The 26742-nt window shown below is 39.6% G+C and overlaps 1 protein-coding gene and 1 pseudogene across 1 annotated transcript; one reads left to right on the plus strand and one right to left on the minus strand.

The window, feature by feature from the left end:
* The first annotated feature begins 989 nt into the window (after positions 1–989).
* LOC133306116 (uncharacterized oxidoreductase YJR096W-like) lies at positions 990–5804 on the plus strand (annotated as a pseudogene).
* Positions 5805–12618: 6814 nt separating this feature from the next.
* LOC133306121 (WRKY DNA-binding transcription factor 70-like) lies at positions 12619–14737 on the minus strand. The gene is made up of 3 exons (XM_061506398.1): positions 14397–14737; positions 13258–13362; positions 12619–13134 (listed from the first exon to the last, which is right to left on the minus strand). Exons 1-3 carry the CDS (start codon positions 14735–14737, stop codon positions 12732–12734), a joined length of 849 nt encoding a protein of 282 aa, XP_061362382.1. The 3' UTR covers positions 12619–12731.
* Positions 14738–26742: the final 12005 nt, after the last annotated feature.

Raw genomic sequence — 26742 nt, forward strand, 5'->3', positions numbered from 1 at the left:
AAGACAACGCATTTCCTTTACGTTTCATGCCTTTAGGCTTCTCACAAAGCCATAAGCCCTTAATCACTTTGATTCTGATTTAGTTTAGTTATTACAGAAGTCCACAATGACCAATCATGGGTTCACAAACCTAAAATGTCATTCTTTATGAATGGTACCCTTACTGTCCTCGAAAACCCAGAATATCCGGATATATGTCGGGGGCATATTCATATATCAATATCCGGATATGCATATTTGGATATCATATCCGGATATCCATATTCGGATATCTCAGGACCCCATATCCGGATATCAATATCCAGATACCATATTCGGATATTTCGCGACAGAATTCAGTTTCTACATTTCGCGAGATATCACTCTCAAGGTAGCATTTTTAACCCATTTGGACGTCCAAGCATGCATTTTTATTCACTTTAAGGTTCATGTTCAGGTTGGTTACTTATTTAACCCATTAACATGCCAAGACTCAACCTTTAAGCAATGAAAACTCATTATCAAAGGTGGTGAAGCTTACCCAAGCTCAAAACAGAGGTACAATGGCTATTGGAGCTCTTACAACAGCTCCAAAGGTTCTGACTTTGTAGGTGCACAAAAATGACACACCACAATGGTTCTTTCTCTTCAAAGGTCACACCTTGAAGCTCAAAATGCCAAGAAAAGGTCTCCTCTCCAACAACTCAGAAAATAGTACCTTAAACCTCCCTAAACAGAACCCACAACCAGCAAAAACTGACCTTCAACCTCACAATGCACTATACCAAGTGTTTACAATGATTTAGAGGGAAGATTCAAGGAAAAGGAGTGAGTTTTGATGATTTTTCTCCAAGGAAATGGGGTGGCAAGCATGAGAGTGTCAAACTCAGAAATGGAGGCATATATAGGAGTGGTAATTCTGACCTAGGGAGCTGTGCTAATCTATTTATAGGGGGATTAAACTTAATCACACTATATTAGCACAAATAGCTACGCGTAGGAATTGTGACATGTATGGTAAGTATTCATCTTGAGCTTCTAATTATTGACTTTACTAATAACTAAAATATGGGGGATGATTAAATGTAAACTAATCGAGTACAACGTTAGGAATTGTGACATGTATTGCAACTATTTATCTTGAGCTTGTAATTATTGACTTTATTAGTAACTAAAATACGGGGAATTGGAAGCATTCGAAGTTAGGTTGTATTGTGAGCTTACTTCTACCAGCATCTGATGCCTTCTTGCGATCCGAAAGGCTGACTCACAAACCCTAGTTATAAGGCCACAATCTGCAATTAGAAAAATAATTAAGTTTAACTTTTAATTAGGAATCTCAAGACATATTCGACAAGTGCAAGTGCTAAAACCGACTTTTCCACGTTCCAACACAACGTGCGCGGAATCGCGACCAATAATATCTCAGAATGAGGTCATGAGGCTTACGTAAGGGCCTCAAGCTCTGACGACAGAGCCACCCAAAGGATAATTAATGAATTAATTATTCAATTATTATATGTATTGTATTGTTAACGAGACAAGTGCCTTCTCAAATTCCAAGGACAATTATTTACTCAATTAAGCATATTACTTTGTCAATGAGAAATGGTAGGAACATATTTTGTTTTTATCTTCTTTAAATATTTTTGTATTATTGAGTGAAATTCTGCTAAAATTAAATATAAAAATGACAAAGATATAAATATTTTTTCGGGTTTACGGTTTGGCAAATGTGGACAATGTAGAGAGATCTAAGACAGAGGTCCAGTTACATTCACGGTGGGTGGACGAAGATGGTGGCAACGACAGTTCAATTAAGGTGAGGAACGTTGTTTGTGTTGGATTTGCAGAGAGTGTTAGTTCCATTAGTAGGTGGAGTGGAGAATTCTAGAGATGTGTGTATTAGTCCTACTTAGGGATTTAAGGAGATTGAGCTTTGTTTTTTGATTTTAGAGTAAATACATTCTTTTGGTCTTTGTCAGATTTTATGATGTCCGCTTTAGTTCCTAACAACTAAAAAGGCTTATCATATTTTTTAAGAAATTCAAAATGGACCCATTTTAGTCGGACTAATATGGATCTTTTTTGAATTTATGAGGACCACGATTTCAACTAAATTGATCCATTTTGAATTTTTTAGGAACCACGATAGACCTTTTTATTTGCTGGAGACTAAAACGAGCGTTGTAAAATTTGCTGAGAACCAAAGTGAGTATTTACTCTTGATTTTATGATGCTCCACAGACTTTTTCTTCTTGTCTTAGGCTCTATGTTCTCTCTAATTTCTTGACAAAATTTTGATACAATGGTCTCTGTATCGATCTGAGTCTTCCCCTTCCTTTTCAACACTCCTTTCTTTTCCAATTGCTGATCCTGGCTAGACAGTTGGCTGCAAATTCACTTTTCAATATTTTTTATTTTTATTTTTTTTGTGCAGTGTTTGTTTGACCAAGAAAAGGTTCACTACAAAAAAAAAAGGGTAATTACTGGAGGGTTTCTAGTATAGGTCAAAAAAATCTTGACTAAATAATTTAATATTTGGCAGTTTTTAAATCTCCATAATTTAACATTATATTTTACTATTTTAAATTATTTGAAAATATATATTATGTTTTTTTTAATAATTTATATTCACTTTTCACATATGAAAGAGGAAGAATATTGTAACAATTAATTAGTGTTACTATTAATATTACTACCAATCAATTTCACCGTTATATCGATTATGTTGAACCAACGTTTATATTTATTTTCATCTTTGTATGATTATGATTCCTCATATTTAATACTTTATATTTATTTATACTCTTGTATGGTTATGATTTCTCATATTTAATACTTTCACAATAAATTTGAAGAATCATAACTATACAAAGATAAAAATAAAAATAAATAAATATAACCATTGGATCAACATAATCCATCTAACGATAAAATTGATTAGTAATAACATTAATTGATTGTTACAATATTCTGCCCTGTTCCGAAATACAATAAAGAATTTTAAAAAAAAATTATATTTCTACTTTTTAAAAAAAAAAAATTATATTTCCTAAAACCCTCTCGCTCCTAGGCCTTAGCCCTAACTACCCACTGAGCAGCTACAATGTTACCTCTCTTATTCAAACATTAGCATTACCATTCCCTCCATATTGCAGCATGCAGCAAAATTCTAAAGCTAAGCCAAAGAAGCATTTTCTCGCTCAGGTTTACAGGCTGTTTGGATACCGAGAAATGTCGATCCGTTCTTCGATCTCTACACCGGCGCTAAGATCCCTTCAGTCCGTTTGGGAACATGGCAGTCCGATCCTTGCCTCGTCGGTGAAGATGTTTCTGCTGCCATCAAGGTTTCCCCATAATCCTTATTCATACTTTCAGATTCCCTTTTTTCTTTTATTTTTTTTTTTCTTTTTTCCCTTTTAAAGTTATTTATGTTGAATTTGATAGGGCTTCTTCAATTTGTTAGATGTTTGTCAGTACTATTAATCACTCTACTAACTAATCTTTTTGTTTCTATTAGCATTTTTTTTAGCTAATATGTTATCATTTTCACACTTACAAGGTTTGGAAATCTCGTATTTCAATATAATGATATTTGATTAATCAATTTGGTACAGGTTGTTACCGCCACATTGATTGTGCTCAAATCTATGGCAATAAGAAGGAGGTAATTCTCACAACTAGGTGTTTATTTGTTTGTGTTGTGTTCGTTTGGTGTTTGTATTATCTTGATTCAAAAGCATTAACTAGCTATTTGATAGTAAATGATTAAAAGAAGTATTTTGGTTGTGTCTTATGTGAGAAAAGAATGATGCGTTCTTTCTATTGCTAATTGGCTCTGTGTTGAAGATGTGGTTTGAGGAGGGTGTAGCGAAGCATGAGGATATGTGGATTACTTCTAAACTCTGGTTTTTCATTAGATTCTAGATTAATTAGTTTGGTTTCAATGTTTATTATAATTTAATAATGCTGGTAGATTCATGTATTTGTTACTCTTAACTGTTTAGAACTCAAGGATTTGAGATGATCTACAGGAATACTGATCATGCTCCTGAAGATGTATAGCTAGTATTGGAAAGGACTTTGAGAGACTTGCAGCTTGATTATGTAGATTTGTATCTTGTAAGTACTATCACTGAATCTCCATAAATTCTCTAACTGTTTGGTGTCTGATCTACCCTTTATAATTTTTAATATTTTAAATTGTTTAGTTTTTTGTTGAAAATTTAAATGTTGCAAAAATTTGATTGGAGTAAAAAAATAAGATAGCAGAAAATAAGTTTGGAGATCCACGTTGCAGATATTGGATGTTTGTGACTCTGATATTACCACCAGAGTAAATGGGCTTATAGATGAATAAGATGTTGTAACACAGGCTCACATGTGTTATGGAACAAGTGTTTTATTTTTGTGATCAAATTCTGTTAGGTAAATTGGGACTTATGTTGGAATTTGTACAAAATGTAGGTTTACTGTATCTTTTTGACGGTGTCTATTATTTTGATTTTGCTTATCTTTATGTGTTAATAAATAATGTTTCAAAAACTCTTATTTTGATTGTTGCTCTACAAGATCATGAAGGAGCATAAGAATCCTAAGGTTCTTATTGAGGGAATTTTGTGGATGGTTTCTGCTGTTGAGGATTTTGGTGTATCACATCTAAAGCTTAAGGTGTGTTATCATAATTTAAATGTTTTTAATTTTGGTGTATCATACTTGGCTTCCTAATTTTTTCTGGTCTATTTCATTTATTAAATCTGTTCTGATGCATAATATCCTTGGAATCAAATGTATGTTGACTTCTTCTCAAGATAAATCCTCTGATGTTTGTAAGGCAGCATGCATTAATGAGATACTGAGTTAGTGGACATGAAATGGTATGTATGTGAGAAAATTGCTGGTTTTTTCCCTTGTTTTTTTCGTAACATTCATATGATACTAAGCACCTTAAAATTGTTAATTTATTTAGATTAAAAAGGTAGTTAAAGGCATTCATTGACCAGCTTTGACTCTAGTTCTTGAGAAGCTGAAACCATATGGAGCTTTTCAAGGTAGGCTCTCTGGTAACATAGCTATTTTTTTATTCTTTACTACTTTCTGAACTGATAGACACCTTGAAGGATGAGGGATACATTTTGACAGAGTCTGAAGTTGCTTTTTGTTTAGGCTTGAAAAGATCTAAGAGATAGAATGTGACCTTTGACGGGGTGATAAGGGAACTTTTTGTTAGGTTAATCTTTAATTTAAATAAAAGAAAATAGAAATATGAAGGGTTTTGTTTTGGTTTATGGTGTGTCCCTAGGCATATGTTAGTGGATAATTAATATGTTTAGATTTCCTATGTTAGTCATTATTATTCTTAATCATTGGCTGTTGCTTATATAAAGTACATTGTAACTCTTGAAAAGTGGCTTGGCAGAATCAGTAATAATAGAAAAGTATATTTAGAGAACTCCTTGTGTATTTTGTGTGTGTGAGAGAAACACCATTAGAGGACCTGTGAAAATATCAAATTGGTATCTGAGCTTGAGCCAATGGAGAATATGAGTAATGGTCTGCGAGTGCCCCGCCTGAAAAAGGGCAACTACGAGAATTGGAGCATGCAAATGAAGGCTCTTCTAAGAGCCTATGACAGTTGGGGGTTAGTGCAAAATGGGTTCGTAGAACCTGAAACAACAGAAGGATATTCAGCAAATCAACTCAAGCAGTTGAGTGCGACGAGAACAAAGGATGCAACAACACTCTTTATGATGTTTCAAGCTGTTGAAGAAAGCAGTGGTGTTGAAAAGATTGGAGGCGCAACGACGGCTAAGGAGGCCTGAGACATATTGGAGACGGTCTACCAAGGTGCTGACCGTGTGAAGCAGGTCAGACTTCAAACTCTTCAAGGAGAGTTGGAGGGGATGAAAATGAAGGAGACCGAAGGAGTGTCGGACTTCATCACCCGGGTTCAGACCGTTGTGAACCAGTTGAAGAGGAATGGAGAGGCGTTAGCCGACTCCAGAGTAGTAGAAAATATTCTGATGTCATTGACAGACGACTTCGAGAACGTGGTGTGTGCAATCGAGGAGTCCAAGGACTTGTCTACGCTTTCTGTTGACGAGCTAGCAGGTTCCCTTGAGGCGCATGAACAACGCAAGAAGAAGAAAAAGGAGGAGTCGCTGGAGCAAGCACTCCAGACAAAAGAAACCATTAAGGATGAGAAGGCGTTCTATTCTCAGAACGTCCGAGGTAGAGGTCGTGGACGAGCTGGACGTGGAAATGGCCGACGTGGTCGTGGCCGAGGTCATGAGGTGAGAAATGAAGAAAGAGCTAAGCCGAGTCAGCAAAACTGGAGAGGTAGAGGACGTGGCCGAGGTGGAAGAGGCCGGTGGTCGAATCAAAGTAATGTAGAATGTTATAAGTGTGGCAAGTATGGTCATTACTCAAAGGACTGCAACTCGGACAGATGCTACAACTGTGGCCGAGTTGGGCACTTCGCTAAAGATTGCCGAGATGAAAGGAGAGTTGACGGGACGTCAAACTTTGCTGCGGAAGGAGAGATAAGAGATGAAGGAGTTCTGATGTTAGCACATGGTGAAACGAGTTCGAAGAGTGAGACAGAGTGGTACTTGGATACTAGTGCCAGTAATCACATGTATGGTTACAAACATTTGTTCAAAGAATTGAGGACGGTGGAAGCCGGACATGTCTTTTTCGGAGACGCGTCCAAAATTGATGTAAAAGGTCGTGGTACGGTCTGTTTTCTACAAAGGGACGGACGGGTTGGAACGATTCAGGACGTGTATTACGTGCCCGAGCTCAAGAGTAACATATTGAGCATTGGACAACTGATGGAGAAGGGTTAATCGGTTCTAATGCAGACCGAGTTCTACTGTTGAAAGATAAGCAAGGGCGGTTGATAGCCCGAGTTCAGATGGAGAAGAATAGGATGTACAAACTGAAAGTGAGGAGCTTGGAGGTCGGATATCTGCAAGCCGGGGTAGAAGGTAAGATGGATTTGTGGCATAGACGGTTTGGACACCTTCATTATGGTGGTCTAACCGAGATGATGAAGAAGAACATGGTGGTGGGACTGTCGAAGATAAACTCTGAAGGAAAGTTTTGTGAGGACTGCGTATTGGGAAACATGCAAGGAGCCCATTCCAAAGGACGGCGAGATACCGGGCTAAGCAGCCTCTGGAACTTATTCATACCGACCTGTGTGGACCCATAACTCCGAGGTCCTTCAGTGGAAAAAGGTATTTTGTCTCTTTTATTGATGACTTTAGTCGTAAGACTTGGGTTTATTTTCTGAAAGAAAAATCCGAGGTGCTGGATACCTTTAAGAGGTTTAAAGTGATGATTGAAAATACAACTGGAAGATACATCAAATCGGTCCGTTCAGACCGAGGTGGGAGTATGTGTCAATAGCGCTTAAAAGATATTGTGAAGAACACGGGATAAGGCGGTTTCTGACCGCGCCATACTCACCCCAGCAGAATGGAGTAGCTGAGAGAAAGAACCGGACTATCTTGGATATGGTCTGATCCATGTTGAAGACAAAGAACATGCCAAAGGAGTTCTGGGGAAAAGCCGTACAGTGTGCAGTGTACATGCAGAACCGATGTGCTCATTCGAGTCTGAATGATAAAACTCCGCAGGAAGCGTGGAGTGGTTTGAAGCCCTCAGTGGGTCATTTTAAAATTTTTGGGAGTGTTGCGTATGCACACATACCGGATCAGTTGAGGACGAAGCTTGAAGACAAAAGTAAGAAGTTCGTGTTCATTGGTTATGATGAGAAGACGAAGGGGTACAAGTTGCTAGACCCCGTCAGTAAAAGGGTGTTGGTGAGCCGAGATGTGAAAGTAAATGAGGAAGATGGATGGGACTGGAGTAGTCCATCCGGTGTCAATGTGGAACCCGGACACATATCAATTGAGGTCGGACAACATTCGACCCGGATTCCAGAGAATCCGAATGACTCTGATAGTGATGAAGAGCAAAGACAACCGAGATTGAGAAGCCTACAAGATTTGTATGACTCAACCAATGAAGCACACCTGATATGTCTGTTAGCAGATTCTGAGGAGTTGAGCTTCGAGGAAGCTGTCCGAGATGAGAAATGGCAATCTGCCATGGAGGAGGAAATGAAGGCGATAAAAAATAACAAGACGTGGGAGTTAGCCGAGCTACCAAAGGGAAGTCGGCCAATTGGTGTAAAATGGGTCTACAAGAAGAAAATGAATGCTAAGGGGGAGATAGAGAGATTCAAAGCCCGGCTAGTGGCGAAAGGGTATAAGCAGAAGGCTGGAGTAGACTATGACGAGGTGTTTGCACCCGTGGCAAGAATGGAGACAATACGGCTGTTGATTTCTCCAGCAGCCCAATTTGGATGGCCGATCTATCAGATGGACGTGAAATCGACATTTTTTAATGGAGTACTCGAGGAAGAGGTGTATCTCGAGGTTCATGAAAGTCGGAGAAGAAAGAAAAGTGTTGAGATTAAAGAAAGCCTTATATGGTTTGAAGCAGGCCCCAAGAGCCTAGAACACGAGGATTGATAATTACTTTAAGAATGATGGATTTGAGCAGTGTACGTATGAACATGCTCTCTATGTAAAGAAGAAGGAAGGTAAAATTTTACTTGTTGCCTTATATGTTGATGATTTAATTTTTCTGGGTAATGATGAAGGAATGATAAAAGACTTCAAGAAGAAAATGACAAAAGAGTTCGAGATGACGGATCTCGGTCTGATGGGATACTTCCTTGGTCTGGAAGTCAGACAAGACAAATCCGGGATCTTTGTATCTCAAGAAGCTTATGCAAAAGATATTCTGAATAAGTTCAAAATGATAAACTGCAACCCAGTTTCAACACCAATGGAACCCGGTTTGAAACTCTCGAAGTATGATGGAGGAGAGAGAGTTGATCCGAGTTACTACCGGAGTCTAGTTGGAAGTTTGAGATATTTGACATGTACAAGGCCGGATCTGTGTCTGTTGAGATATATAGTCCCACATTGATTAAGTGGGCAACTAATGTGGCCTTTATAAGGACTTGGGCACTCCCACCCTTTGAGCTAGCTTTTGGGGTAGTGTATCTCAAAGGTTCTTAACAGTGTCTGAGTGTTGGGATCATAAATCGGTTTATGGAAGACCCGGGGTACACTTACTGGAAGGCGGCTAAGAGAATTCTGAGATATGTGAAGGTAACAATCTCACAAGGACTTCATTACTCGAAGTCGGACAAATACAAACTGACGGGTTATTCAGACAGTGATTGGTGCGAAGATGTTGATGATAGGAAGAGCACGGCTGGCTATGTGTTCTTCATGGGAAACACGGCGTTTTCTTGGGTGTCGAAGAAGGAACCCATTGTGACCCTGTCTACATGTGAAGCCGAGTATGTTGCGGCATCTTGGTGTGTTTGCCATGCAATATGGCTGAGGAATTTGCTAAGCAAGCTGGAGCAGGAGCAAGTCGGCCCAACCGAGATTCGAGTTGACAACAAGTCCGCGATCGAGTTAGCTAAGAACCCGGTCAATCATGAGCGGAGCAAACATATTGATGTTAAATTTCATTTTATCCGGGATCAAGTTAAAGAAGGAAAAGTGGAGCTAAATCATGTTGCAAGCCAAGATCAAGTTGGTGACATTTTTACAAAGCCACTGTCGACGTTGCTGTTAGAAAATTGTAAGAAGAAGATGGGCATGAAGGACGGTAGAGATATTAAATATTAAGGGGGAGTTTTGTTAGGTTAATCTTTAATTTAAATAAAAGAAAATAGAAATATGAAGGGTTTTGTTTTGGTTTATGGTGTGTCCCTAGGCATATGTTAGTGGATAATTAATATGTTTAGATTTCCTATGTTAGTCATTATTATTCTTAATCATTTGCTGTTGCTTATAAAAAGTACATTGTAACTCTTGAAAAGTGGCTTGGCAGAATCAGTAATAATAGAAAAGTATATTTAGAGAACTCCTTGTGTATTTTGTGTGTGTGAGAGAAACACCATTAGAGGACCTGTGAAAATATCACTTTTCACCTACCTTGCTTTGTTTTCACTAACACGTAATACCAAAAAATGTCTCTTGCAACTTTGAAAATGTTACACCAGATGGCTACTCAAATCACATTTCTAGATGTGTTGATGAGGCACGAAAGATCTGTAGGGTTGAAAAATCATCATGGCCATTTGATTTATAATTGATCATTTACTACCATTAGCAACTCGCAGTGTATTGCCAAACCATGAGATTGTAATCTTGGTGGAGTTCTACACATTTCTTAGAGTCATTTGTGGTAAAAGCTTGAATCTTTTATACCTTGATTCATTTTACGTAGTTTTGATTCATTTATTTATCTATATAATAGAGGAAGCAAAGTTCGAGGTCTAGTGCATCATTGATATATGTGTCATATTAGTGGAGAGGTAATAAATCACTACTTAATGATATCCTATTATATGTTTAATAGTTGTTTACACCGTATATCCATCAATTTTATAGGGAATTAGGTCATTTGAATTGTTAAAGAAATTAATATAAAATCATTAATTGGCTTTCACCTAAAAAGTTAAATTTTTTGGTTGAAATATTTATTTACGTGATATTACAACATTCATGGCCAAGTGGTAATAAGTTTGAATCTCACAATTCAGCCCAAAGCCTTAAAGACATTAGGTTTATGGGTCCTTTGACTTACCATGCTTGACTCATTTCTTCCCGATGTGAGATTTTTTTATCATTGACACTTGAATTCTCAACAATCTTTCCCTTTAAGTGTGAGTCCTGTAATTATCAACTCCTTTTTAAGTGGAAGCTTCTTCGAGTATTGATTCCTCAACATGGATTTGGAAGCCTTACAAATCTGAACACCAATCACCATTTCACTTTGATACCATTGTTTGGCATTAGCCAAGGGGAGTCCAAATTAGGAAGGATTATCATCCACTCATCAAATGGACCTAAGTAACATACCCAAAACAAAGGGCTCTAATACCACATTTCAATTCAAAACGTTAAGCCATTAGATTTATGGATCTTTTAACTTATATCTACCTTATTATAACAGCTTGATGAGAGGCATAGTCTAAAAATTAGTGCCACAAATTCGTTGCATTATTTGGGAGCATAGTTGCTGCAACTGCCTGTTGTTCCACAAGAGCATACACTCCGTCATACATCTTACCTAAGCTAGTCTCCATCTTCAGGGTTTAGTCCTACACAAATCTAGCTTTGTCAGTGAAAGTCACACACTTTTATTCGTCGAGGTCACAAGTTGGCCAAATTATTTTAAATTGCACGTTAAGTTTGGAACATATAACACACGATCCAGTTTCAAATGTGTATTCAGAATGGTTGTTCCTTGCATTACAATTTTACATGAGTGGTTGTCCCATTAAGCAACAATACAGGCAAAGGTTCAATTTTTTGAACATCATGGAGGGATGAAAGCATCCCTGTCATGAACAGGGATGTGCCATTATCAATAAGCCAAGCTTTACAACGATTAGTATTACCAGAAAGTTTTTCCGTGGGACGAGGTTGCTCAACCAAGGATAATAAACGATCGACAAGTTCAGGTGTTAACATAAGAGAGCCGTTGTATTTTGTTGATCTTCATGATGCATAACATGTTCCCTTTTCGTATTGGCTCTGCCATTTAAACGTCCTTTGCCCCATCCTCGACCTGCTCCTTTGTTAGGGTATCCATTGAGCTTCCAACACATGGTCATATCACATCATATTTGAAATTTTATGGAATCACAGTTATTTTTATTATTGGAGAGACTTTGAATATAGACACACAAATACAAATTGTTAAATAATCAACTAACAAATAAAAGGATAAAATCACAAGCAGTTTACATAATTTAAATATTCTTTTATTCTAATCCCTAAGATTTCCCTTCAAGTTGGAGAATGAAGACAACCAACACCCAACTAGCAAACTAGGAAGATAAAAAAATTCCTTGCCCGATATTTTTCTAAAAAAAGCACACAAAACATTGCTAAAAAGACAACTCAGGGATGCCCGAGACGTTAGAGAGATAAACATTGCTGGAAAATCAACTTAGCAAAATAACTGGAATAACCATCAACCTAAAAAGCTGGTTGAAATTTTACTTGACCAAATAAGAAGACTTTGCAGAAATAACATCAGCAGAAATGTCGTTTGGTGGAATAACCATCAACGGAAATGTCATGGCAAGCAAATATATATACACAACAAGAACAAAAACTTCTCCAAATTAAACATTTGAAAGCCTATAAAATAGCAACTAGAACAAATGGGTTTTGTTGAAAAAAATAAAATTAAAGGGGTTGCGGGAAAACAGATGGGACATAGGAGTTTGGAAAGGGTGACACAGTTCCCAACTTTAGGAACTATGTAGCGAAAAAGTAACGAAAAGGTGATGGAGGTTGGAACTGCTCTGATACCATATTGTAGAGTTTTTTAACACAGATCAGGGTTAATGCATTTTTCACTTTTCAAATTCAATAAATTCTTGTGTAAGGGGTGTTAGAGAAATATAAGTTTTTTATACTAAATAAGTTCCATAGCCGAAGAGTTTTTTACTTTTTGAATTGTGCAGTCATTGTAATATTTGAAATATGCTAACAATGTTCATTATTGCAGCGTAATTATTTCATGCAGTGAATACAGACATATTTCAGCTCTGTTCCGAGAAAATGAAGCAAACCACCACTAACTTGCTTTAAGAAAAAAATTGTAGACCGAAACCAAAACATACCTAGAAGCCATTAAACATTGTGAAATTCAACAGAATCGGTGGATGATAGCATCGTGACATGCCTCGTATAATTGAAATCAAGTTCATAGTCACATAAAAGGTGGAGGTAATCTGGTGAGGACAATTGGTTGTGATTAATTTGGTCATCTGCAATCACTTCCGCAGACTTCTGTTTTGTTGATGAAAAAACCGGTTGTTCTTTGCTTTTGGGGAGGGTACTATTGAAGCATAGTAATCCAGAAGAGGCAGAAGATGAAGCAGATTCCAACATTATCTCATGGTTAAGAGAGCATTCACAAGTGTGATGACCATAATATGTTGTCCGGTACAATGGAGGGTTCTCTTGAATTCTCTGCACTTGTTTGATTGCTTGGCATTTCTGTTCATTCTTGTAAGTACACCTGTAGTAGCTCCTGTTCACGTTTTTCAATCATATTAATTGGATGCATCATTTAGGAGAGAAGGATTCTAGATGGGGAGGTTATGCAAATATACATGAAGCTGAGTATTTTGAAATGTAAACTTTGGTAGAATACCTGAGATATTTGGCATTCATTGTCATTTTTTGTCCATACTTTCTCCATGCATGGCCATCTTCAATCAGAATTGAGCTTTCCGTCTCCCTAGTTGGTGCAACTGATCTGCTGACAAAAATTCCAATTACAGAATGGTTGATTACTTAACTATTTTTAAACATGACCAATAATTTAAACAAAGATCTTAACTTCGTGAAATTATTTATACAAGAGAAATTAACACACTGTCACAAATCAATCCAATAATTGTGTAATATGGTCCACTCAGCTGTGGTCGACCTAATCAAATGAAGTCTAAAACTACAATGGCTTTAATTGATATTCAATAATTGTGAAATATCATGATTCTTTTGACTTCTTGAAAAGCATCAGGGGAACCTTTTTTATTTATTTATCAATATATACTATTAGTTTTAACTAAAAAATGTTTGGAAGTAAAAGCATGGTATTCAATTGCAGCAGTAAACAATATTAAATTTAGGGGTATGTTTTTTTCATGTTACATGAGGTAACGTACCCATCCTATTCACACATCAAAAGTTATACTAACATTTATTTATTTTTTTACTTTTTTTTTTAAAGTGTGGACTCCACATGTTTTATGTCTATGGCATGAGATAAAGTCTCGTACAATATGAGACTTGTATTCTCCTTAAATTTAACCCACCAACGAAATTGGAGACTATTTTTATTAAAATTGAAGGGACAAAATTTAATATAACCTCAAAATTAAAAAACCCCTCCCCATTAAATTCAGAATAGCGAGGGTGGGGTTAATATAACCTAAAAATTGAATCACATAATTAGAAGGAAGGACAAAAGGGACTTGTGTTGTAAAACACAAATTGTCTCGGCTGTTTGGAGTTTGGACTGTATTTTGGATGATACAGTTTTCAATCAATCTAATTTGTCTCCTTTTTTCTTCTTCTCAAATATTAGTTTTATTGTTAAATATTTTGACTACAATGATGAAAGTGGTGGTAGAATCGGTAACCAACTATCACAATTTTACATCTATAAATCAGACGTAGTGCAGGCATGAATTTACATTGAAGTAGTTTAATCAGATCTTAAAGAGAAGCTAGATAACAATTATAATCGCATATAAAGAGCTAGAATGTCATGTATATGATTCTTACTTTCTCTTGTAGCACGCTCTTCGATTTTTGGTGTTGAGAATTTTGATATTCTTGCAAGTTTCATCCAGACCCTCTGGCTTTGTGCAGTTTGTGGAGGAAGAGATATCTCTGATAGGAATGGGCACCACCACCTCATCGGAGTGATCATTATTGGTGTTCAAGAACAAAAGGGTATTTGTGAATGATCTCAGTACATTCCGAACAAGATCTTCAGCAATTGGTAATACTGACTTTGACCCTTCCTCGTTTGCAATTACTTCAAGTAACTGGTTTGCCATGTCACGCCCTCTGATTAGCTGCTCTTCCATTGCTATTCTGCCATTTGAAGATTGATTCTCCATTCCTGGTTATGAGTTTGGAGATACCCTAGAGTTAAACAAAGAAAATTATGCCTTTTATTCAATATACGGTACTCTTCCAACTTGCAAATTTAAAATTAGTTGTTGTTCAGAGTTTAGATAAAAAAATTGGCAGCAGAAATTGACAGGGTTAGTTTACGAGCTAGAGTTTAGAGAAGAATATAACCAAATATGATCTATCACGTTAGGTAGAGGCTTTCAACAGTGATGGAAAGGATGTAAATGAAATATTTATATAAGTATCATAATTTTTTTATTTTTTTTTTGGAGATATTCCAATAAGTTGATCGTTTAGTTGTTAGTCCGATTCGGGGCGGATCCCGGAATTAAAGATTTAAACTACTGCCAAGAATGATATAGATCAAACACATGTTCTCATCTCACCTGTTCAGTTTCTTGACGCCAGCTAACTACCATCATTTGACATAAATTAACTTATTTGGTTGAATGAGATGCTGCTTGTAACACCCCGTATATATCCGGTAATGTTATCATACTATCGTATTAAGCTGCGCTTAATTAAAAATGCGGAATATCTTTTTCTTTTCAATTATGACGTCATTATCATTACCAACTTGCTTAATTAATCAATTAAATAAAATCATGCCTGTATGTAAATTGCAAAAGACATCTAACTGAAATACTTCATTAATTAAAATAACATAAGTATGTCTCTAGTCACGGCGCTACAACACGTAGACCGAAATAACTAGCAGTTTATACAACTCAACTTGTAAGAACTCGCACCGTTAATTAAGGAATTTTAATTAATTAATTATGCAAAAATAGGAAATGATTCCATAATTGACCCTAATAATTATTATGAGACTTTAATAATTATAGTAAGTGATTAATAATGCTGAAAGTCACTTTTCGGAATAAAAGTGCAGATACCGGTTCTGCTAGTCGGTATTAATGCGTACCGAAAAAGTATCCCGGAAAATTATAATAAGTGCATGATAATTACTAGAATAATATGTAGGACTTGTAAAACGAGTTTCAAGTCCAAATATTGATAACTGGTGCTAGAAACCGGTACTGGCTTTGAAAAGCGCGTACCGGAAAGGTGCTCAGAAAATTATAAGAAAAATATGATAATTCTTGTAAAAGTGAGTAGGTTAAGAATCCAGAGTTTGGGATTAAAATGCTAAGCGTAGCATTTAAAGTTAATACTGTGTGTTTAATTGTTAAACCACTATATATAGCCTTATGATTGGCACATAACCCTAGGACCTCAGTTTTTGTGCGTGAAAGTGGCTGACCAGAACCTTGAAACACTGTTCCATAGGCTTCTCTTCTCCTTTCTTGAGGTTCGAAGCCATTTTCTTTACACTTTCTTCTTGTAGACACCTTGAGTGAGTGGGAAACACTATGGTGAGTGTGTTGAGAGCATCATTCTGGGTTTTTACCTCTGTTTGGAGGGTCCTTGGTTGCTGACTTTGGGGGTTGAGAGTGTTGAGCCATTGTGGTGGCATTTTGGAGCTTAAAGAAGCTTCTTTGTGAAGAAAGGACCAACCTTTTGTGTTGCATTTTCGTACACCTTATTTCCAGAACCTGTAGAGGCAGTGTGGTGAGCTCCAAGAGCTATTGATCCTCTGTTTTGAGCTTTGGTGAGTTGTACCTACCTTGAGCTTGTGTTTTAATGGGTTAAAGGTGTGACCTTTGCATGTTTAATGAGTTAATCAAGTAACCAACTGGGGTGTGGACCTTAATCAGTATAAAGATGCATGCTTTAACGTAATTAAGTGTTAAAAATGGAACCTTGGAAGGATATCTTCACGAAATGCATTTTCTGCATTCTGTCGTGAAATATCCGGATATGTGCCCGTGAAATATCCGGATATTGGATATCCGGATATGGTATCCAGATATGTGATATCCGGATATGTGATTCTGGATATCCGGATATTGCATATCCGGATATGTCCAGTGAGATATCCGGATATTGCATATCCGGATATGGTCCCGAGGAATATCAGGATATTATGGGTTTGCGATGAACAGTAGCGTACTGTTCATCCAGAACTGATGTTTGGGTTTGTGGACCCTAGTGTGATGAAGTTGAACTTCTGTAATTAATTATATAAGTCAGAATCTAAGTGATTAAGGGCTTATGGCTTGGTGAGAAGCCTTAAGACGTAAAGCGTAATAAAAGGCGTTGTCTTAAAGTGATATGCTTGTAGTGCATTATTAATGATATAGTATTGGTCCATAACAGATTGTGAATCTGCTGTGTTTGGACGTTGAGCTGTGGACTCTTGGCTTTGGGTGTTAGCTTGCAAGGTAAGTTTTCGTGTCCTCGGTTTAGCCATGTTGTGGTTCCACCATGTCCCATGGGGGTATGGTTATATGCATGCTGTGTTACATGCTTTGGATATTTGAAATGCTGTTGAGCTTTATGTGTAATGGCTTTTAATATGCATGTGTTGTTCCATCTTGACGGTAAGCCTGAGTATGTGGCGTCATACAAGACGGTGATCCGGGGTGGATGCAAGTAGCGTCTTGCACTATTTGTGGATATTAGACGTATATAAATCCTGCATTTCTCTGGCCAGTAGAATAGAATTGACACACATGACATGATTATCTGCTGCATTGCACTATTTTGGAACTAATGATGATAAACTGCTTTTGAACTTATATTGCACATATAAGTGAGCTTGGGGTGGAAGATCCTTGAGGACCCCTTGTCTTACTGAGATTTCTTGTTTAGAGATCTCACCCCACGTTTGGGGAATGCTTATTTCAGGTTCAGGTAGTATGGTGACTGATGCCTCTAGCGGCAGGAGGCCAGAGCTTAGCTGATTATGATATTATGTTGTATTGCTGCCATGACTGGATTTGGATGCTGTTTATGTTTTCCGCTATTTATGTTTAAGTGGTTGTTGAGACTGATGTTGGGTGTGTTGACTTATTTGAGTGAGCATGGGGATTGTCCATGACACTTTATGTTAGTACTTCTAGATTGGAGTTGTATAAACTGTTAGATGGTCTGGTCTACGTTGTTGTAGTTTCGTGACTAGAGCCACACTTTTATTATCTATAATATGAGGTATTTCAGTTAGCTGTTTTATTGCAATTACATACAAGAAATATTTTGAAAATGGTTAAGTAATCAAGCTGGTAATGAATAATGACATCACAATTGAAAAGAAAAAGATATTCCGCAATTTTTAATTAAGCGCAGCTTAATACGATATTATGATAACATTACCGGATATATACGGGGTGTTACATTTATGGTATCAGAGCAATGGTTCGAGGGAAAAGCCTGTATGTATTGCAATAGTTAGGATGTTTGGTTGTGTCTGTCTTGTGTGTTTAGTCCGTCGAATTTTATTATGATACTGCATATGTAATCGCATTGTGTGGGCCTGATCAACTCATAATTTGTCTAACTTGTGCAAAGTCATGGTAAGGTCCGGGAGAACACGAGAAACTTCTGAGGATCAACCCGATCCTATCCTGACTGCATTGGCTGAGATGCAGGCGGCTAGGTTAGCCGATCAGGAGGCCCCTAGATTGGCCAACGCGGCAATGATGGATGGTGTTCGCAAGGCGAACCGGATAGCCGCAGAAGAGGTTTGTGAAGCGAACCGGAGGACCACTGAGGATGTCCTCGAGGCGAACAGGATGGCGAACATGACGATGATGAGAGTTATGTTGGAGGAGATGAGGGCTGGTCCTGTTGTAGGCCAGGCACCACCGCCACCGCTGCCGCCGCCTCCACCTAGTGTTCAGGATGAGAGCCTGAGTCACATTGGCAGTGCTGCTCATGTCGCTGAGACGAGGGAGACTCTTGTAGAGCCTGCTGAGGATCGTGATGTGTTAGATCGCCGGCGGAATACTTTCAGGAAGCATAAGCCACCTGTGTTTGAGGGGTCTTTGGATCCTATTGTTGCGGCGAGATGGCTGGAGTCGCTGGACAAGATATTTCGGGTCATGCAGTGTACAGATCCGCAGAAGCTGATGTTCTCGACTTACACGCTGGAGGGCGATGCCCATGAATGGTGGACGAACACCTCTCGTGCTTATGAGATGCAGGGTCGTGTCATGACGTGGCCATTCTTTGAGGAGTGCTTTTTGGGCAGATACTTTCCCTACGATGCGCAGGAGAGGAAGCAGGGGGAGTTTGATAGATTGGTTCAGGGCTAGATGTCTGTTGACTAGTACCTGGCCAAGTTCAATGAGTTGGTGAAGTTTGCACATTTCCGGATGGTTCCTCCTACTCTGATGTTTCTGGCTGCTAAGTTCCACAGAGGACTTAGTGAGGTGATTGCTAGGCATTTAGCTGGAGCTGCTTTGAGGGATTTTGGTACACTGGTTCAGTAGTGTAAGGACATTGAGGATGTCTGCATAGCGAGTAAGGCCAAGAGAACCAGGGTCGACGAGACCAAGGGGACTGTTGGTTCCACTCCTGTTCCTACATCCTGGAAGGACAAGAGGTTTGCTGGGAAGGGCAAGGGTAAACAGTTGGCGACTAGGCAGGCGCCTGGTCAGTTCAAGAGGACTGCTTCACAACAGGGGAGTTTTGCTAGGCCTCCTTCCACTCCGAGATGTGTGGGGTGCGGAAAGGAGCATGCTAGTCGTTGTGCTTTGGGTCAGTTGATCTATTTCCAGTGTGGCAAGGAGGGCCACTTCTCTAGAGACTGTCAGTCGTCGATGGCGAGAGCTGCAGCTGTTCAGGCAGCTCCTTTGCAGATGGTTCCGATGGCTTCTACTTTGGCACCTGCAGTGCCACCTTCTGTTGGGCGTGTGTACACCTTGGATAGGCAGCAGTCGGATCGCGCTCCGAACCTTGTTAGAGGTACTGTGTCTATTGTGGTATTGCTGTTGATGCATTGTTTGACTCCGGGGCTACGCATTCGTTTGTTGCTACCCCGATTGCTTTGGGGCTTGAGTTGCCCATGTCTGTGCTTTCTCCACTGTTGCGGGTGACTACCGCCACCGGAGAGATATGTGTTTCTACCACTGTACATCGCGATGTAGCATTTCAATGGGATGGATATGATCACCAACCTTTAACTTGAGTTTTAAGGCTTAAAAATGGTACCTTGATGCATCTAATGACTAAAAGATGATAACTTGTTGTTGGGTAATGTTGAACACGCCTAGAAATGCATGATTAGGTGTTTAAAATCGGTAAAAAGAGAAACTTTAAGGGATATCTTCACGAAAATGCAGAAATTGCATTCTGTCGTGAAATATCCGGATATTTGTCGAACAGATATCCAGATATTGGATATCCGGATATGTGATTTTGGGATATCCGGATATGTGAATCTGTATATCTGGGTATTGCATATCCGGATATGGACAATGAGATATCCGGATATTGCATATCCGAATATGGTCCCGTGGAATATCCGGATATTCTGGGATTTCGCAGAACAGTAGTTGTGCTGTGTGTACAGTAGGCTATTGGGGGTTTGTGGACCCTAGTTTGATGAAGTTGAACTTCTGTATTTTATGGTCTAAGCCAGAATCATGTGATTAATGGCTTGTGACTTTGTTAGAAGCTTTAAGACATAAAACGTAATGAAAAGGCGTTGTCTTTAATTTCTATTTATGTGGTACATGTTATTGATTTATATTTGGTCTATCTCAGATTGTGATCTGCTGTGATTTGACTTTGAGCTTGTGGCATTGGATAGTTAGCTTAGAGGTAAGCTTTCGTGTCCTCGGTTTAGCCATGTTGTGGTTCCACCATGTCCCATGGGGATATGGTTATATGCATGTTGTGTTACATGCTTTTGAGGTTTTGGAAATGCTGTTGAGCTATTGTATGTTAGTGCCTTGTTGATATGCATGGAGGTGTTCCACCTATACGGTAAGCCTGAGTATGTAGAACATACAAGAGGGTGAGGTTGTGGGTGAGGTGCAAGCTGTAACACCCCGTGTATACCCGGAATATTAACATTACATCGTATTAAGCGGTGCTTAATTAAAATGCGGAATATTCTTTTTCTTTTCAATTATGACGTCATTATCAATTACCAACTTGATTACTTAATCAATTTCATAAAATATCGCCTGTATGTAAATTGCAATAAGACATCTACTGAAATACCTCAATATATAGATAAAGTGTGTATCTAAATCATGACATTACATCAAGTAATCCGGACAATATCCTGGTACATTATTACAACTCCAAAAGACTCAAGACATAACCAAGACATAATAATACTATGTGTCGTGGACAATCCCCATGCTCACCAAATAAACATAGTAAACAACAAGTCTCAACATAAAACTCCATAAACATAAACTGAAGCTATAAGCATAAGCAGCATGCAAATCCAGCATCCAATCATGGCAGCATAATATAACAGCAATCTAACTCAGCTCCGGCCTCCTGCCGCCTGAGGTCTCAACATTACCTGACCCTGAAATATGCATTCCCCAAACGTGGGGTGAGATCTCTAAACTAGAAATCTCAGTAAGACAAGGGTTTCTCAAGGATCTTCCACCCCAAGCTCACTTACATGTGCAATATAAGTTCAAAAAGCATTTATATCATTATCAGTTCCAAAACTATATAGTGCAACAGATATCTATGACATGTGTGTCTATCACTATCTACTGGCCAGAGAAATGTAGGAATACGTCTATTCCCTACATCTAGTACAAGGAACACCGCTTGCACCTCACCCACAACCTCACCCTCTTGTATGTTCTACATACTCAGGCTTACCGTATAGGTGGAACACCTCCATGCATATCAACAAGGCACTAACATACAATAGCTCAACAGCATTTCCAAAACATCAAAAGCATGTAACACAGCATGCATATACCATATCCCCATGGGACATGGTGGAACCACAACATGGCTAAACCGAGGACACGAAAGCTTACCTCTAAGCTAGCTATCCAATGCCACAAGCTCAAAGTCCAATCACAGCAGATCACAATCTGATATGGACCAAATATAAATCAATAAACATGTACCACATGCATACACATTAAAGACAACGCCTTTTCATTACGTTTTCAAGTCTTAAAGCTTCTAACAAAGCCACAAGCCCTTAATCCCATGATTCTGGCTTAGTCCATTAAAAACAGAAGTTCAACTTCAACAATCTGGGGTCTTCAAACCCCCAATCGCCTACTGTACGCACAACACAGCTACTGTTCTGCGAAATCCCAGAATATCCGGATACTCCTCGGGACCATATCCGGATATGCAATATCCGGATATCTCACTGTACATATCCGGATATGCAATATCCGGATATCCAGAATCTCATATCCGAATATACAATATCCAGATATCCCCAAAACCCCATATCCGAATACACATATCCGGATATCATATCCGGATATCCCATATCCGGATATTCCACGGGCAGATATCCGGATATTTCACGACAGAATGCAGTTTCTGCATTTTCGTGAAGATATCCCTTAAAGGTTCCCTTTTACCGATTTTAAACACCTAATCATGCATTTCTAGGCGTGTTCAACATTACCCAACAACAAGTTATCATCTTTTAACCTTAACATGCATCAAGCTTCCATTTTTAAGCCTTAAAACTCAAGATCAAAGGTTGATATACATACCAAGGCTCAAAACTCAGAATGAAGATGCTCTTGGAGCTCAACACAGCCCCTCAAGTCTGACTCAAGGAAGATGCATGAAAATGGCTTCACAAAGGTTGGTTCTTTAACACAAAGGTCACCACTTGGACCTCCAAAAACCAAAACCAAGCTTCTCTCAACCCAAAACCAGCAAGTCAGCAACCAAACCTCCCTCACACAGACTTCACAACTCAGAAACAACACTACAAACCCCTTCCCAAAGGTGACTCTCCCTTACACAAGTGTTTAAGAAGAAGAAACCACAAAGAACATGGAAGAAATGGCTCCAAGACTCTCAAGGAAGAAGAACTCCGCAATGGAACAGTACCAAGGTGCACTCAGCCACCAAGTCACGTATAAAAATCTGATCCTAGGGTTTTGTGCCCATAATGGGAGTATTTATAGCCAAAACTCACTTAAGCACGCAGTATTAACTTTAATTGCTACGCTTAGCATTTTAATCCCAAAATTTGGATTATGAAACTACATAATTTTCTAAGATTTATCATATTTTTCTTATATTTTTCTGAGCAACTTTCCGGTACGCGCTTTTCCAAGGCCAGTACCGGTTTCTAGCACCAGTTCTCATTATTTGGACTTGAAACTCGTTTTACAAGTCCTACACATTATTCTAGTAATTATCATGCTCTTACATTAATTTTCCGGGATACTTCTTCGGCACGCATTTATACCGACTAGCAGAACCGGTATCTGCACTTTTCTTCCGAAAAGTGACTTTCAGCATTCTTAATCACTAATTATGATTATTAAGCCTCATAAATAATTATTAGGTTCAATTATGGAATCATTTCCTATTTTGCATAATTAATTAATTAAATACCTTAATTAACGGTGCAGGTTCTTACACAAGCGGTGTTCCTTGTACTACATGTAGGGAATAGACATATTCCTACATTTCTCTGGCCAGTAGATAGTGATTACACACATGCCATAGATATCTGTTGCACTACATAGTTTTGGAACTGGTAATGATATAAATGCTTTAGAACTTATATTGCACATGTAAGTGAGCTTGGGGTGGAAGATCCTTGAGGACCCCTTGTCTTACTGAGATTTCTAGTTTAGAGATCTCACCCCACGTTTGGGGAATGCTTATTTCAGGGTCAGGTAATGTTGAGACCTCAGGCGGCAGGAGGCCGGAGCTGAGTTAGATTGCTGTTATATTATGCTGCCATGATTGGATGCTGGATTTGCATGCTGTTTATATGCTTATAGCTTCAGTTATGTTTATGGAGTTTATGTTGAGACTTGTTGTTACTATGTTTATTTGGTGAGCATGGGGATTGTCCATGATACATAGTATTGTTATGTCTTGATTATGTCTTGAGTCTTTCAGAGTTGTAATAATGTATCAGGATATTGTCCGGATTACGTGATGTAATGCCGTGATTTAGATACACACTTCATCTATATATTGAGGTATTTCAGTAGATGTCTTATTGCAATTTACGTACAGGCGTTATTTTATGAAATTGATTAAATAATCAAGTTGGTAATTGATAATGACGTCATAATTGAAAAGAAAAAGAATATTCCGCATTTTTAATTAAGCACCGCTTAATACGATGTAATGTTAATATTCCGAGTATACACGGGGTGTTACATTTTATGGTATCAGAGCAACGGTTCAAGGAAAAGGCCTGTATGTATTGCAATGATCAGGATGTTTGGTTGTGTTTGTTTTGTGTGTTTGCTCCGTCGAGTATTATTATGATAATGCATATGTGACCACATTGCGTGGGCCTTATCAACTCATAATTTGTGTAACTTGTGCAGAATCATGGTAAGACCCGGGAGAAACCGTGAGACTTCGGAGGATCGACCCGATCCTGTCCTGGCTGCATTGGCTGAGATGCAGGCTGCCCGACTAGCCGACCAGGAGGCCATGAGAATGGAAAACCAGGCCATGCTGGACGCCGTCAGAGAGGCGAATAGGAAGGCCACTGAGGACGTGTTGGAGGCCAACCGTCTGGTGAACATGACGATGTTTAGAGTCATGTTGGAGGAGATGAGGAATAGCCCTGATGTTGGTCATGCTCCACCGCCACCACCTCCACCGCCACCACCACCACCACCTCCACCCAGTTTGCAGGATAACTCTCAGAGTCAGATGGGATATGGCAGTCATCTTACGGGGGCCATGCAGGCTGTCTCTGTTTTTGTTGAGGATCGTGATGAGATCGATCGCCGGCTGAATGCTTTCTGTAACCATAAGCCACCTGCCTTTGATGGATCCTTTGATCCTGTTGCTGCGACACGTTGGCTTCAGGCGTTGGACAAGATTTTTTCGGGTCATGCAGTGCACAGATCCGCAGAATTTGATGTTCGCTACTTACATGCTGGAGGGCGATGCCCATGAGTGGTGGACAAACCTTTCTCATGTCTACGAGATGCAGGGTCATGTGATGACTTGGCCTATGTTTGAGGACTTCTTCTTGGGTCAGTACTTTCCATATGACGCTCAGGAGAGGCAACAGGGAGAGTTTGACAGATTGGTTCAGGGCTCGTTGTCTGTGGACGAGTACCTGGCCAAGTTCAACCAGTTGGTGAAGTTTGCACACTTCAGGATGGCGAGGCCTACTCCTACATTTCTGGCTGCTAAGTTCCGCAGGCGACTTAGTGAGGATATTGCTAGTTACCTAGCTGGTTCTGCTTCTAGAGATTTTGGGACACTGGTTCAGCAGTGTCGTGATATTGAAGATTACTACAACTCGAGTAAGGCCAAGAAGGCCAAGGTTGCTGAGGCGACGAAGGTTGCAGCTGGTAGTTCCACTTCTTGGCGAGACAGGAAGTTTGGGAACAAGGGCAAGGGTAAACAGTTGGCATCTCGGCAGGCGCCGAGTCAGTTCAAGAGGACTTCTGCTCAGGGGAGTGCAGCGAGACCTCCAGCTCCCAGGTGTTCGGGATGCGGGAAGACTCATTTTGGGCCGTGTTCTACCGACCAGTTGATTTGCTTTCAGTGTGGCAAGAAGGGCCATTTCTCCAGAGACTGTCCGTCGGCGACGGCGAGGGCTACTGCAGTGCAGGAAATTCCACTTCAGATGGTTCCCCTTCCACCTACTTCGGTACCGGCAGTGCCACCATCTTCTGAGAGAGTTTATACTCTGGATCGTCAGCAGTCGGATCGAGCTCCGAACCTTGTCAGAGGTACTGTTACGATTGGTACATCAGCTGTTGATGTGTTGTTTGACTCTGGGGCTACGCATTCTTTTGTTGCTACCCCGATTGCTGTGGGGCTTGAGTTGCCCAGTGATGTGCTTTCTCCACCGATGCGGGTGACTACCGCCACCGGAGAAAGATGTGATGCTACCACTGTTCATCGCGATGTGGTGTTTCAGTGGGATGGCCGTGAGTTCTCGGTGGATCTGATAGGATTGTCGATGGCCAACTTGGAGGTTATTCTGGGCATGGATTGGCTGTCCAGAAATTGTGTGATGATTGACTGTTGTGCCAAGCGTGTAGTGTTGTCTCCGTGTGATTCCACAGCCAGTTCCTCGCCGTACATTTCGTTGCTACAGGCTAGGATAGCCTTGAGAGCAGGGGCATTTGGTTATGTCATGTTGGGAGGTTTGGTGAGTGGTACACAGGAGGATATCACTGGCATTCCTGTGGTGAGGGAGTTCCTTGAGGTGTTTCCTGGGGAGATTCCTGAGTTTCCACCACAGAGGGAGATAGAGTTCTCCATTGATCTGTTGCCTGGTGTGGGGCCGATTTCTTTAGCTCCATACTGGATGTCGCCACCGGAGTTGGCAGAGCTGAAGAAGCATATTGAGGATCTTTCAGCGAAAGATTTCATTAGACCGAGTGTGTCTCCTTGGGGAGCACCGGTTATCTTTGTGAAGAAGAAGGACGGGATAATGCGATTGTGCACCGATTACAGGCAGCTGAACAAGGTGACAATCAAGAACAAGTATCCCCTTCCAAGATTGATCTCCGGTCCGGATACCATCAGATTCGAGTGAAGCCGGAGGATGTCCCGAAGATCGCATTTCGCTCGAGATATGGTCATTTTGAGTACTTGGTGATTCCATTCGGTCTCACCAATGCACCTGTTGTGTTCATGGATTACATAAACCGGATTTTCCAGCCGTGCCTGGATCAGTTTGTGATCGTCTTTATTGACGACATTTTGATTTACTCCAAGACGGAGGAAGAGCATGTGGAGCATTTGAGAACTGTTCTGCAAGTGCTGAAGGAGAAGAAGCTGTATGCGAAGCCTTCCAAATGTGAGTTTTGGCTCAAGTCTGTGAAGTTTCTTGGGTATGTTATTTCTGCTGAGGGAGTTGCAGTGGATCCGAACAAGATTGAGGCCGTGCTGAATTGGGAGAGACCCAAGATAGTTACGGAAGTGAGGAGCTTTCTGGGTTTGGCAGGTTACTCTC

The sequence above is a fragment of the Gastrolobium bilobum genome, unplaced genomic scaffold, assembly GCF_033153095.1.
Source record: "Gastrolobium bilobum isolate Gb01-03AN ecotype WA unplaced genomic scaffold, APGP_CSIRO_Gbil_v1 utg1129, whole genome shotgun sequence".
NCBI lineage: Eukaryota > Viridiplantae > Streptophyta > Magnoliopsida > Fabales > Fabaceae > Gastrolobium > Gastrolobium bilobum.

Coding starts and splice junctions, on each gene's coding strand:
- LOC133306121 (XM_061506398.1), bottom strand. CDS start 14,737: ATGGAGAATCAATCTTCAAATGGCAGAATAGCAATGGAAGAGCAGCTA. Junction 13,363..14,396: donor AGAGCGTGCTACAAGAGAAA/GTAAGAATCATA, acceptor TTTTGTCAGCAG/ATCAGTTGCACCAACTAGGG. Junction 13,135..13,257: donor ATGAATGCCAAATATCTCAG/GTATTCTACCAA, acceptor AAACGTGAACAG/GAGCTACTACAGGTGTACTT.